Source organism: Metopolophium dirhodum, chromosome 9 (assembly GCF_019925205.1).
Source record: "Metopolophium dirhodum isolate CAU chromosome 9, ASM1992520v1, whole genome shotgun sequence".
Taxonomy (NCBI): domain Eukaryota; kingdom Metazoa; phylum Arthropoda; class Insecta; order Hemiptera; family Aphididae; genus Metopolophium; species Metopolophium dirhodum.
The window spans coordinates 22327551-22342809 of record NC_083568.1 but is presented as its reverse complement, the minus strand read 5'-3'; the positions used below and the strand labels follow the sequence as shown (position 1 = coordinate 22342809).

At 31.8% G+C, this 15259-nt stretch overlaps 1 protein-coding gene across 2 annotated transcripts in view; it reads left to right on the top strand.

Annotated features, from left to right (window-relative positions):
- Positions 1 to 15259, top strand: part of LOC132952906 (uncharacterized) — a 65068-nt gene that overhangs the window by 46694 nt on the left and 3115 nt on the right. The window contains exons 19-27 of one of the 2 annotated variants that reach the window (XM_061025407.1): positions 105 to 315; positions 1287 to 1491; positions 2597 to 2738; positions 10402 to 10746; positions 11913 to 12388; positions 12863 to 12995; positions 13933 to 14082; positions 14221 to 14321; positions 14396 to 14524. In XM_061025407.1, the coding sequence (XP_060881390.1) occupies positions 105 to 315; positions 1287 to 1491; positions 2597 to 2738; positions 10402 to 10746; positions 11913 to 12388; positions 12863 to 12995; positions 13933 to 14082; positions 14221 to 14321; positions 14396 to 14524 (1892 nt within the window). The remainder of the gene's footprint in view (positions 1 to 104; positions 316 to 1286; positions 1492 to 2596; positions 2739 to 10401; positions 10747 to 11912; positions 12389 to 12862; positions 12996 to 13932; positions 14083 to 14220; positions 14322 to 14395; positions 14525 to 15259) is intronic. The other variant, XM_061025406.1, reaches the window with a different exon arrangement.

Below are 15259 nucleotides of genomic sequence, written 5' to 3'. Positions count from 1 at the left end.
CAAATTGTCAAAATAAATCGTGGTTAGGTCAAGGTTTTAGTGTAATATCATGTTTTCAATATTGATGTAACAATAGCAATAATAATTGTTTCGATGTTTGGCAGCCTTTTACGTTGAACACCCCTGATCGCCACTGGATATTCGCCGGCGACCTGAGCCGCGTCGAAGGACGGTCCGTCAGGTCGTACTGGGCGCTGTTGTTCTCCGACATTTTGTTATTCACCAAAGTTAGCAGGGACCGCGTGTTATTTGTCACTGATGAACCATTGCCACTATCCTCGATTGCTCAAACTCAGTTCTCTGTCAAGAAAAAAGGTAAGTACCTAACATATTATAGTGAACGCAAACCACGAGCACCTACGTCGTTTTTCTAAAAATGTTAATTTTTAAATTAAAATAACAAATAAATACACTCACACCATCTTAGTAGATTGTATACAATAGATACATTCAAAATTTTCCAAAAGATTCTTTTTTTTCTTTAAATACTAAAGATCCACTTTTTCAAATAATAATTATCTACACTATAATTAGAAATATTTGTATACCTAGGCACAAAGATAATAATATGATTTAAATTCAAAATGTGTAGTTCGGTTATCTATGACTGTTAAGTGATAGGATTATTTTTAATGAGATTAAAGGTAATATGAAAACAATTACTTAGGTATACATCAATATCCCTTATCTATATTCTATATCAGAAATTATAGGGGCTTACACATACACCATTATCAGCATTAGTTTAGGTTATAATTAGTATGGTATGTTTTTTTTTACAATTTCATAATTAATTTGTATTGTACACAGTAAATTATAATAAAAATTATGATTATTCAGTATTTTGTTTATTTAAAAAAAATATATTTAATATTAATAATCATTACTAACTTTATTTGTATATCTAAAGTCTAAAAAAAGCAAAAAAAAAATAAGATATAGGATACACAAAAAAAGTTCAAATTCATAATTAACAAATTACCTACAAAAGATAGGTACAGCAGATAAAAAAATGTATCTATAACCAACTCTAGTACCAACAATTCCTGCTGTACTAAAGTATTTTTAATCAAACGTGATTCTCTTTATTAGGTATATATTAAACGGTACGGTAGTGTTGTAACGGTTTCTGCTACACGGAGAAACTTTATTTAATTCACGGGGAGGGGGGGGGGGGGTCCTAATACATATTATTACTCTAAACTGTTGACGTTTCGTGTGTACAAACTACGACCGTGTAGGTATAATTATACACGTTTTTGAGCTGCGCGTTTTCGCCGTTTCAGATACCGAATTCCGGTTGGTAATTAGCAATGGGTCGGACACATCGTCGTGTCACAGTAGTCCGGCCATGACCGGATGCAGCCCTCTGTTTGCCGACCTGTCGGGCACTCTTTCGAGACTGCCGAAAAACAAAGGAAGAGTGATCGTTCTCCGAGCGCCCAAGGCCGAACTGAAAGCTGTGTGGCAGAATCTCATCCAGAGACAAATGTAAGCGGCACGTGTTTGCGTTGGGAACTAATTAAACAATATTGAGACATTTTAAGACCTTGCGCGATTCCCACCCGCGTCAGACTTGAGACGCAAAGTCAGGACGACCCCGCCACTGTGTTCGGAGTGTTAGGACCGTCGTGTTTCAAGTAGTCCCATTGGTTGTAACTTGTTAGTTATTATAGGTACAATCGCGGGTGATTATTAATGGTATAGTACTCAAATATATATTATAACTTAATAATATAAACTATATAATAATATAATAGAACATGAAAACTGTTTAATGTACAACCAATGATGCCATCAAAATTTAACAAAATCATTACGTTAAAATATAGACATTACGCTCACACGCGATATTTTTGATATAAACACTATAATAACATTGAAAAGAAAAGTTTTTATGCTTATAGATTTTAAACAGGTCGGGAATTTCTGGCACCTCGTCTGGTGCAATGCGCATTAAATGGATATTATTATTAAAATGAACGAGCTTGAAGTACCTACGTCGGTGTGGTTCATAGGGTGAGAGGTGGTGCAGGGTCGAATAAAACTCTTTTGAACAGCTGCAATTTTTAAACGATGTGCCCATTATTGCCACTTCAGCTATACTGTAATATATTATATAAATTATTAAACAAACCTACAAGCCAATCGTCGACTACCACACCAACCCTCCTCAAATAATAAAACACTCTTCAGAACAATAATAACAATTATGGCGTGGATTTTAATATCCTAAGAAACAAGAAAAATACCTATAAAAATTATTTTTAATATTAAATTAAATTAATGACTAAACGACCTAAAATTTCCAAAATATAAAAATAGTATAAAATTAAAAGTGAAATAAATAGCAAAATAAAATTTTCACTTTTAAATTCTTCGATGTCCGGAACAAATGTCGTGCTTGGAAAGTAATTGCTTGGGTCATTCACGGGGGAAAAAAAACGCTATCCACGCCCTAAATTAATATACCTAATAATAATCACATGGAAAACAATTTTATATTTATATAATAATATGTGACTATTATTGAATAATATTGTATAATGTACTAACGTAGGTTGTACCTATACACTGTTTGTTTTGCATTTGTTAGACTGACGATGGATAAAAACGCATTCGCCGTGGACGGTAAGTGTAGGGGACCGTCGTCGTCGGAACCACCTGACTCGCCGGACGATCTGTTGGCCAACTCGCTGGCCACGCTGGACGACGACGTCTACGCGGACAGGCTAAAGGTACAGTGTAAGCTTTCGCTAAGCAACCCGACCACGCCCACCGGCACCGAGCCCGACCGTTATCCCGTCCGTCCGCCGTCCTGAGATTCGGTTTCCCGGCCGAATAGATGCTGCAGCCCCACGAGGTTCTAGATAGCACTATTGCTGCCGTTCGGGCCCGACAACGACAGAGGGAGCCCCTCCCCCCCACGGGACTACTTACGATGTATATATATAACAATAGAACCTATATTTAAACAATTTCCCACATAATCGATGCAATAATAGTAATTATTACTATTATACTATTATGAAGGCTGTTGGAACACTTTTGTAACATTGCCAATCTATCGTATTACACGGAATGTCCATATTGTGTATATCATAGTATTACAGTATTAATGAACGAACTGAGATCACTAAAAATTCTAAAATTTTCAAACTCACTAATTTACAAGTGGAAACTACTAATTTAGAAAAATATTTTCAAATATGTACTACCATCAGCGGTCCGATTAAATTTGGTTAAAAAAAAACTGTTTAACTACCTATAGGTTATGTAGGAAAAATATTTGACGTTTGCAACGTCGACAACAATATTTTCATTTTTTTAATGATTTAAGACTTGTTAAATTAAAAAATCAAAAAAATGTTATTCCTACATAACCTAGAAAAGAAGTAGAACAAGGACCTGCTTTAAAGAAGCTAGTAAATGCATACCTATACAAACGTCATTCAAAACTTTAATCGGATATCGTAAAGTACATACATAAACTAACCTTCAACTTCTTAATATAAAACGACAACAAATATATAATGTGGTCCAACAGTCTTAATAACATTTAATATAATTTTAATTCTCGATCGCCTAATTATATTATAATATATAACGCATACACTCATTGTCGATTACACGAACACGATATATCCAAAAACTTCGATCGTTCACTGTATTTTTTTTCGATATTTACACAGTTAATTATCAATTATGATTTGTTTTTTTATTTTATAGTAATTGTTGTAAAGAGATCGTCATCGTTTTTGGATGAACTATTTTTTTATTAAAATACAATAATATTCGATTATATTTATAAATATATATATGTGTATATAACTAAAAGTAAATTGATAGATAAATTATTAACAATCGATAATATTATAATCATACGTTACGGTATTAAATTAATCGATTAAAATTATCATCGACGGCTGATTATCGATTAAGTCATGTAGTTCATCGGGTGCATTATGATTTGCAATGAATAATATATTGCAATGCAGTAGGTAGGTTTTCGTAGGAGTCGGCGGCGATTTTCCAGTTTAATGTCGAGTGTGGACGGACATACGTTATAAATTATAATATTATATACAGTTGAGACACGCCTCAACGGATTATTTTTTATTTAAAAACGAACACTACAATATTATATTGCCCATTATAAATATATAAAATATGTTAAGCGTATTTTATCCATAGCTTCTGACCGAACGACGAACGACCTACGTACAATTACATAATAATAAAGTTGTCATATTCCTAAATAGCTGCACAGTTATTATATTATATACATAACCAATGTCGATTGTATATTAATGCATGTTGTACTAATTATATGTTGTCCAGTGACGTATCTGAAGCTCAGTCAAGAAGGGGTGATGATTATTTTTATTTTTTTTTTGTTAACCCCTTGACACGGAAAGCTCTCGCCATTCCACGCCCCACCCCAGTTCGTCGACTTCTTGAATTTAACAATATTATATTCATTTTTTAATAGGTAATTATAATAATAAATTGTACGTATTCGAATTTCGTGATAGATCGCACTTGTATAAATTTGGTAGATCTGCACCATCCCGTATATAGTAGATTACCAGCTGTCACATGAATGTCCATTTTTTAAATTTTATTTATTAATAAAATATTATATAAGCTGACAATTATTTCATCATCATATATTTATGCAATAATTAACATAAATTTCACGAAAAAGACCAAAAACCCACCACCACTCATTCACTCACAGCTCAAATACGTCACTGTATAAACATATTATGTACCTATAAAAAATTATTTCATACATATTATTATATTACATAGAACGACAGCAGTAATAATACTATTAAATATTGTATACGTATAGTTGTTGGCACTGCAATGTGTATTTTGAATACCCGTAATCGATAATTTAAATATTCGGCGTAGAAATAATATTATTATGATATTATTATTATTATTATTTGAACATCGTAGTGGCTTTGCCAGTTTATCTAGTGGCCGTTTAGAGTAAACATTTAGAGCACAGGGCTAACCAGCATCTATTTGACGCCGGGAATAGGCGGATCGTAACATGATAAAATCACTCACATAATAATATTTGTATACATGCATTATGACTAATTATTACTGTATTTGTAAGTCTAATTACTGCGTAGTTGTAAACCGATAATGCTATTGAAACATCGAAATCGATAAATCCATTGACGTATAATAATAATAATAATTTATAATATTATTATTATGTTTATAAATACATATCCACATATAAGATTGTATAGCTTAATGAATTATAAAAAATTATAATTTATAATATTACATTAGCGTGTAGCGCTCTACACTTTCGTTTTTAGAGTAATATTAATTATAGACACATTATTATAATATTATAATGCCCTTAATAGTCTACGGTACTGCCTGTCGTTTTAAGATTTATTTTTTTGTGTACAACTTAATATTAGCCAATGGAATTTCGTTTTGACGCGTTTTGAGAACTGTTTCTTCCTTAATGATATTTAAATTTCATAGTGTACATAATCATAAAATATATTTACTATATAGTTATATATTTATTTAAAATACATTTTTTTTATAACATTTAAATAATATTAAAACATAGAATATATATTACGTTTTAAGTAGTTCACTGTTCGTAAATGTCATATATTATGATATATATATACGTATTAAACTAAAATGTTTTGTATAGTGTAAATGTTTCCGTCCCGAAAGTTTTGAACAACTTGTCTACGTGATGGATTTGTATTAAATGTCAACATATCGTTTTTGATAGTAAATTCTTTGTAGTTTAATTTAAAATTTAAATTTGAAATATTTGTACTTAATTGTAATGAATAAAAATGTTTTCAAACAATGAATACGGTCAAATTTTTTTTTCACATATTGTTTAATACTATTTAAACGGTAAAATCTTTTTACACTAATGATAATTATTTTACTCAATAAACAAAGTGTATCTTTTAATGGTATACACTCACTATCGTGATAAGTAACAATGTTTTCGGAACGATTTTCTTCACATAGTTTTAGGTCGTTACAAAATAATATTTTTGTCGAAAAAATCTTCAAACTAGAATTACATTTCTCAGAAAGATATTCTGCTTCAGAATACTTAAAGAGTATGTAGATAATAGATATTCAACACGTTTAAAAACTAAAAAAACTATAACAATTATCAAGAACAGTGAAAACATAATTTGTGTTCTTCAAAAATATTCTTTAAAAATTACCTTAAACTGTGTAAAGGAAATATTTCCAAACACGTAAGTGCTTTTTGAGCTATACCGAGAATCACCTTGTTTGTAATAATAAAATTCATTTTATTCAATCGCACAGCTGCAGCAGACCATGCGCACAAAACGATTTCTAAAATCACTACCTAGGTATCTATATTAATTGTTACCGTTTGGATAGTAGCTGGATTATTTTTCTTGTTTACAGCTATTACTACAACAACCTCGAGGAAGAATGCGTGAAACGATGAGCGACGGTTTTATATTAAGGGAAAATAATGTACAATGCATGTATACAAAATAAAAAAAAAATCGTATTTTTAAAACGATTTCTTGAGTGTGCGAGAATGTGCAAATTTGTGTTTTTTACCTGTAATTATTTTTTGAGCATGCACAACACATTCGTGCTTGATTATTTGATGCATCGAGTTAAACAAAAACCGTTAATATATAAAGTAATGTGTGATGTTACAGCGAACTATGCAAATATAATATTCTGCACAAGATTACATGCGCATCGTGACCGAAAAAAAATTGTCAATCCAAAGCACGACGCGCGGTGGTTTAAAGTATAGGTACAGGGTGATTCACCAAGCACACTCACCACCTTTTATTCTTGAAAAATTCAGTTATTCATACTCTTATTTTTGGAATCTGTAAATATAGGTAGGACACTCCTTAAGTACTACAAAAAAAATTCAAGAATTTAAAAAAAATGGTATTTGAGTATATTAAAAATTCCAAAAATCGGAATTTCAATATTTTAAGGAAAATATTGTGGTGAGCATGCTTTGTGAATCACCCAATATGTACCACCTGAAGTTGATATGGCTTTGATTTTGCACCCCTTGATTTTATTTTCCAAAGTCGACACAAAATCTCTAATAACTCGTACAGTATACATATAGCCATATAGGTTAGACTGTGTATAACGAAATTATAATAAGCATTCAATCATGCGTATAAGTTACATGCATTTTGAGACTGATTTAATTTAAATTACCCAAGAGGTAACTGGTTCTTACTCATTCATCGATTAAACAATTTAAAAATATACAAATATAATATAATTAATTAAATGATTTTTAACAAAATTAAAGGATATTTGTCGTCAAACACAATTTGTACATAATTATGCATTCGGATCTATATTTGTGCATAATGGACTAATGAATAGTTATGTTTGAGTAATGGTTATACAATGTCCTTATTTTATAACCATAACATAACCGGCGCCGCGTTTAGACATTTCAATAACCCTGGTCCACCATTAAAGACTATTTTTTTTTAAAGTTAGTACACATTTTCCGGTTATCATAAATCGTAAGATATTTTTTAACTGGTTTAATAAAAATGTAATTCAAGGTTGAGTATCTACAGTTAACGTTATCGTAATTTATAATTAATATCGAAAAAAAATAATATGACTCATTTGTTTGTGATTTTATATATTAACATACTATTATACGATATTAAATTTAGTTTTTCAGATAAAATGTATTAATTAAGTTACAATTTAACACAACCACTAGGTATTCTTTGATTTTTATTTCATTCTGTATGGTAATTGTGCTTATTTGTATCTGCTGGGCTAGTTGAATTAATGCATTTTAAATATATTGAAAAAAACATTTCTAACACCAATTAACAATTCGGGAGATGGTCTGATTAAATATTTTATGTCTTTATTAATTCAGCATCCCGAAATCCAAAATGTTTTCGCTTGTGTATGTCAGCAGTATGTATATCATAATGAAAATGGATGACACACGCATTAGCGTGAGCTATTTTACTATCGCAATACGCATCGCATCATAGCACGCAAGTTGGGTTATTTTTTAAGGAAAAAACCATCGATCGATCAATACACAACACTATAATGTAAGACTTCGAGGACTTGAGAGCATGTTGTACCGCCTGTAAACGCTTATTATTGTACAGATATCGACATGGTCATGTCATATAATAATATTATGCTGTCTACACATAAGATATCATAACAGTTAATTTATAATAATAGCTATAATGTAAGTTGGCCAAATTTATTATCGTCAATATGCATTATACATGCCTTGTAAAGTATTCGAATAAAAGTAGGTATATCTAAATTTTTTTTTTATATTCGAATATTATTCAAGATACTTAAAAAAAATATTCAAATATAATAGTATTCTGAACACGTTTATTTTTTAGATTCTGAGCAGAGCGATAAATGTATTGATTTTACAATGATGTGCAGTTTTTTTTTTTGCGACTTCCGTGTACGGAGATACAGTTTATAGTAGAAAAAATGATTAGATTTTTCAACTTCAATATCTTTTCTGGTAGGAATATTAATCTAGTTGGTACATTGGAGTGTCAAAATCGAAAAATTCCTAGTACCTATAGGTATACTTACTTTGAGAAAAACAGGAATTGATAAGCAAAGCAATAGCTTATCGAAATCGATTTTCTTATTTTATTGTATTTTAAGAATAAATTACTATAGATACTTGACATTTTCATCAACTGTTAAGATTAACGTTTCATACATATGGTATAATTTTTAAAATTGGCCTCTTTTTGAGATATTTATAGACAATATGATATTTTTTAAATTTTTTTTTCTATTAATATTCTATATATTTTTGCTCGGTGAAAAAACTTGAAAATTAACACAAAGTTCTTCTTAAATTGTTAACATAGCCGTTTAAAAATATGAAAGATTCGATTCGTAGGCCCAATTTTACGAAATGTTCAAATTATATAGCTAAGGCATGAAAATGTAATACAAGGCTAGCTACTCATATGTAGTTTATACACAACTACCAAAAAACTAAAAAAATATGGCACAACTTTTTAAGTTGAAATTTGAACGAAATTAGATATTTCAACGATGAATAACGATTTTATATTAGGTACTTATTACGTTATACATATAATACAAAACTATTTTTCGTTGGTATTTGATATTTAATAATATAATAAATGCAATGTTTTTAGTAAAAATTAATTCAATCCATCGTATTACTAATGTCTCATAGAAAATTAAATAACTATAATACCTATAAATATATCATAAAATATACTTAGTAATACAGGCTGAATGCTAATAGACCATCTTCGCTAGAAATCGTTTTTCTTGTGCATTGATTTAATTGAATTCAAACGTAACACATACATTACAGAGACTGCTCAATAACGAGATCCTCTCGACACTTATATTGTACAGCAGAAAAGTTGCCTACTTTCCTCCTTTTTATATTCGAGTACTTTTTTTGAAAAAAAAAATATAATGTATAAAATATTTGTGTTTATAAATTAAAACCTACAAATATTTAATTAAGTAGGAAAACGAAAACCCTTGGTATATCTGTAACCACTGTAATGTCGTAACCATTGAAATAGTTATTTTGTTTTATCGAAAAAAAAGTTGCATTAAAATACCCCATTTTACCTATTTAATCGTAAACGTATTCCGAATACAAACCAAATGTATTCTTTATTTCTTTACAAGACTGCACGTGTATTGTATACCTACTTTTTACGCACAAGTTAGTGATCTGTATCTCAGTGTACTGTATTACTTAACTTACTTGGCATGAGGTTTTTACTTTTATTTGTTTCGTAACACTTTCATTTACACAGTCAACTTTTGTGTTTTTGTTTGCATATACCTATTATTATGTTTCAAACGATTATAACTGAAAAATCTCTGATATGTCATATGTAACTATAAGTATTAATTTTCCAAAACAGATTCTCAGGTGTTCAGTTTTGCGTTAATGTCTTGCCTGTTATTTTATGTAATCTAAATGTTAAATTCATAAAGAGGAATGTTTTTTTTTTAATTTACTGAAATAGGCTGCAGTGTTTCATACGCAAAATAAACCAACCGCATTTAGTATTATATATCACTACCTATACATATAGGTGCACATATAGGCGTATAGGTTAGGTATACATAATAATATTTCATATAATTTCGCCATATATTACATTCGGATAATACGTGAAATCTGAATACATTCAAACGGTTAGGTACCGTCGACCTCCTCCTCCTCCTCCTCCGACACACACATAACTCGTACGATATAAACGTTATGAAAAATGGCCAAAAAAATGTTTAAAAACACCAAAAATCCAACTGCATCGTGTGCCATCTGTGGATTTATAGACGTTTGCCGCGTCGTTAGTGGACGAGAGGTGTCAGCGGATGACCAAGAGTAGCACGTGCAACAAGGGCAAGGCGCTGCACATATCGCAGTGGATAAAGGGCGAACTCGGAGGTAGCTTATTTGACAGTAGTGGAGGCGGTGGAGGCGGCAGCACCGTTGGCGGTGGTAGTTACGATGACGATGACTTGGAACTGTGGTCCACGGAACAGATGAACGCCAAACGGGTGGAGATCGAACGTCGGTTGTCGTCGGCGGCAGCGGCCCGGGATGGTATAGAGACAGTCATCGAGTACGCAACTGCGGCGGAAACCGTGTCGGTAGTTAGCAGTCCGGACGACAGTCAAGTACGTATATGATAATAAAATAATAATATTATCAATAATCATTAACCTCAAACTTAACCCATACGTGGTTGGTGCGCATTTGTTTAAATATTATGCTGTCCGGACAGACGAATCGAAAAACAGATTTCGAAAATACTTTTTATTTATTACAAAAACGAATTTAAGAAATATAATATATAGAAACCCTTGTTATACAAAATAAAATAACCGGTATTTGTCAATTTTTATACAAAATACAAATCTTAATACCATAATATTATATGTTAGTTTAATATTTGTTTTTGATATAGATAATAAACTAATCATCAGTTATATTACAATATGAAATTTTCCAATAATCGCATCGTCCCACAACGCCTGGAAAACGATAATCTTTTTTTAGAAGCAAAATCAGATCTAGAACCCTGGAATATTATTTTGATGAAACCGAATTCAGTACCATAATCTTTAAATATTATTCTGATGGAAGAGGAACTGAAATTTAAACAGCCTAATAAAGGTTCTAACCTCTGGTTGGGTGTACAATTTTGAGTCTTGGAATTTTTATTGGTTAATATTAATATAATGATTTTCTTGGATTTTGCCATCAATTGTCCACAGTTAATTTTTATATTTCCGCGATCATAAAATCTAAAATTGTGCTAAATGCAGATATTAAGAGGACGCATATATATTGTCTCCATCCTACACACGTTTCAATAGTATTCTGTTAGTTTTGATATTAGAGTGGATTGATTTAGTATCAACATTTTAGGTAAGAACATTTTATGTGTTCTCTCGTTGGGTTTTCATAATATTTTAATTTTTAAGTGATATTTTATAAGTAGGTATGTAAAATATTAATATTTGATATATATATTTTTTTAATATAAAATGCTCATTATTCACTTAAACATATAAATAATTTAAAAAAATCAAAAAAGAACACAGATCAGTCAATTCACTCTAATATCAAAACTAACAGCACACTATTGATACTGATGAGCGAAGACGTGTATACAACGTCCTCTTAAACTCAATTATTTTATCGAGACCTGCAAGACTTGAATTTTTTTTTTTCGATCGCGTTTTTCCTAGTCGTGATGCGTCCCACCCTAACCTAACGCTATGTGACGATTATATGAATGTTTACTGACGTGCTTGTTTCATTACACGTTTGTGCTCAGAGAACCGTCGTGCCGGAAAACGTGTGCGACAAGTGTCAGAGGACGTGCGATATCAACGGGAACCAGCAGCCGGACGCTTTCCTCGACATGGATCCCGAAAACAAATGGAAACCGTCCACAGTGTCCGTGTCCACAGACCTCAGCCCTTGTGAACCTTTCGGCCACATCAATAACAATAGCAACTATGTCAACAACAATACCGGAAATGATAACAATAACGTATACGATGACGACGATGACGATGACGACGACGACGACGACGGACTCGAACCAGATAGACCGTACGCTTTGCTCGCTTCGTCACCACCACTACAACGCAGTAGTCATCAACATTATCAACAACAACAACAACAACAACAGATTCGACTGCAACCCCGGTTTTCGTCGACGTGCAGCCTGGATAGAACTGGCACAAATCGCGATCATTCGACGGACAGTCTGGACAGAGTGGAGTATTGTTCGACCACCGACTACCGGTAATAACAGATACTGTTCTTACCTTTACGCTTGGTTATTGATAAATAAAATTGTTCTCTATAACATTAAAGCTAACAACACAATGACAGAAAATTGATTCTCCCGAACGCAAATTGGTTACGTTATAATAAGTGTAATATAATTTTATGAATATTTGATAAATTTACGAATTTTCATCAAAATATGAGACGAGTTTTTATAAATTTAGTTTAATGTTCATAAATTCAACAAAATTACTTGATAATAATCACAAAATTATTTTAAAGCACATCTCAAATACGAATCAAATTTGTTAACGTGTTAAAACATTATTTCACCGCTCAATCTGACTAACCTTTTGTCCACTTATTAGTGTATGCAAAACATATCTACGTATATATTATTATTTAAAATTTGGTATGAATCGTTTTTTATCAATAGGAATTTTTTTATTATACTCCTGTGATTTTCATTTGTTTGGTTTTCTGCTACAGATGGCCCGAAGACTATTGTCCCGTTACAGCCAGCTGTTGTCTACCAACCGACGAAGACTATAACTACGATGCATCGAGTGAAGAATTCTGGGGAACGCCAAATAGCAGCACTACTTCACCACTGTCCATCGAAGTAAGCGAAACCACTCAGCAGACTTTTGTGCCTAATTAAACTGCAAATAATTATTATAAAAACGCTTAATTCCGTGACAAATTTCGTATAAGTAGTATACTCGGCACTCGATGCACGGTTAATACGCAACTGTTATTTATTTTTTCTATTAGGATCATTTTCCCGGTAGATCATAAATCATAATATTATAATAATATGGTTTTACGTAATTTTTTTAATTTTAAAATTAAGAAAACACGGCGCTTTGATTAGGCAATTCAGCTACAATGCGGTCGTCTATCCATTACTTCGTGTCCTAAGTGAATCCGACAAATGCGACAATCGTTTATCGTTTATTTACTGCTTTTGTATTTCGTATACCAACGACTTGAAATCCGATAAACACTTCAATATTAATATGTATTTATAAAACTATAATCAGTATGTACGTGTTCAATGTTTATGTAAAATTCTAGGTCTCCATTATAGTAACAGGCTAGTATAGTTACCAGCATAAAATATAGACGTGTAATCGAATACAGTCAATAATATATAGTATTTCGAGTTGACACATTTTTGGGCCGCGATCAGGTAGCAAGGTAGGGTAGAATTCGGCTTCTCCATTACAGATGAGTGACCGATTACCGGAGGATGGCTAAGTTGGTGAGAGCTGATAAGACGTTGTCAGTTGCAAGATCTCTATACAAGTCTTTGAAGATCGACCAAATATTATTTATTTGTCTCTCCTTTGTCTCTTCCTTTTATTCAAACTTAAACGCAGCTTATACGTGTGACTTCATACTTACTATTTCTTTTTTCTCAACATTTCGGCCTGTGCATATTATTAGTATATTTAATTTCAGAAGTAAATATTAGTTCTAAAACTTGAAAACCAATAAGGTCAAATGTGGTTTGTGCGTCTATGAATATAAACATTATTTTTTCGTCCCCGATCAAGGTAAATTACCACGAAGAACGGCAAATCGAAACGATCTTTTCCACTCCAATAGTAACGTCGTCTACGCCTAAAAAGAGACCAGCTCGATTAGAACCTCTGATCGAAGAAATCGAATCGTCGGACAACACTCCGTCATACGAATATAAAGAAGTGTGTATTATATAATATTATGTAGGTATAATGTATATCGTACAGATATTATTTATTAAAATTTTTTTTCTCCAAAAGACCTATTTATACGTTAGAGTAGCTTTAATTATTATGAGTGACTGTATGTACTGTGCACAGGTCGTTTACGGAGAAGGTCAGACTTTGTTGAACTTTAAGACCGGGCCCGTGGGTGGATCCAAAGACAAACACTCTGCTGACAAATCGATCACCAAAAACTTGTAAGCAAACAGTTGTTACGTTTAAACCGCATGAAAGATAATCTAGTTTGTTGTCCACTTTGTGTGTTGAAAAGAAGTAGTAATTATGGTTTTGCGAATGCGACAGATTTAACATGTTGTGGCGAACGTCCGGCAGGAGTCGTCCGAAGAGGGCTTGCAGCACCGAATCTAAAGTGGGCGCAAATTTTATCCGGAGACGACGCGTGAGTATATACTACAGACTACAGAGCACCTAACTTATACAGAGTGATTTTTTAAACAGTAAATCGCTATATTTATCTTGAAAATAATATTATAATTTTTTGTTACATAATTTGAAGTCGTTACAAAACAGTGAACCGACATTTTTGTGGGGTAACCCTGTGCAATTCAAGTCTTCTTTTCTAAACTTTAAATACTTATTATAAGTTATAGCGTATCATTAAAAAAAAGTAAAATCATCAGAAAACTGTAACGATAAAAATGTAAAATATATTATATATTATATTATAAGGTTGAATACAACTATTTAATAATTATTCTCTTTAAGGCCCCTGCAAATGTGTTATTTTTAAGGAGTTGTGTTTAGGCAATTATTTTGTTCCTGTGATTACTGATCGTCTTTGGTGTGTAGTAAATGATCATTGGTGTGTGTATACTCCCCTACCATCACCCGTGAACCGCATAAGTTTACAATACATTGTTATTTCTTATCTGGTTTATGGTCGCACGCACGCCCATTCGAAAATCATTAAATTTTAATGTCTAGATCAAAATATTCAAAACCAATTTATGGACGTGAAACAGCCGTCGAACTGTCAAAAATTAAGGTACTTCTAGTGGTTTGATTTAAAATTTTTTAAAGATATTTGTGTTAGTTTACTTTGCATCGGTCGGAGCACTTTTTCAATTTTAGCAAATTCTTGACAAGAATAAATATTTTACATTTTATAAATTTA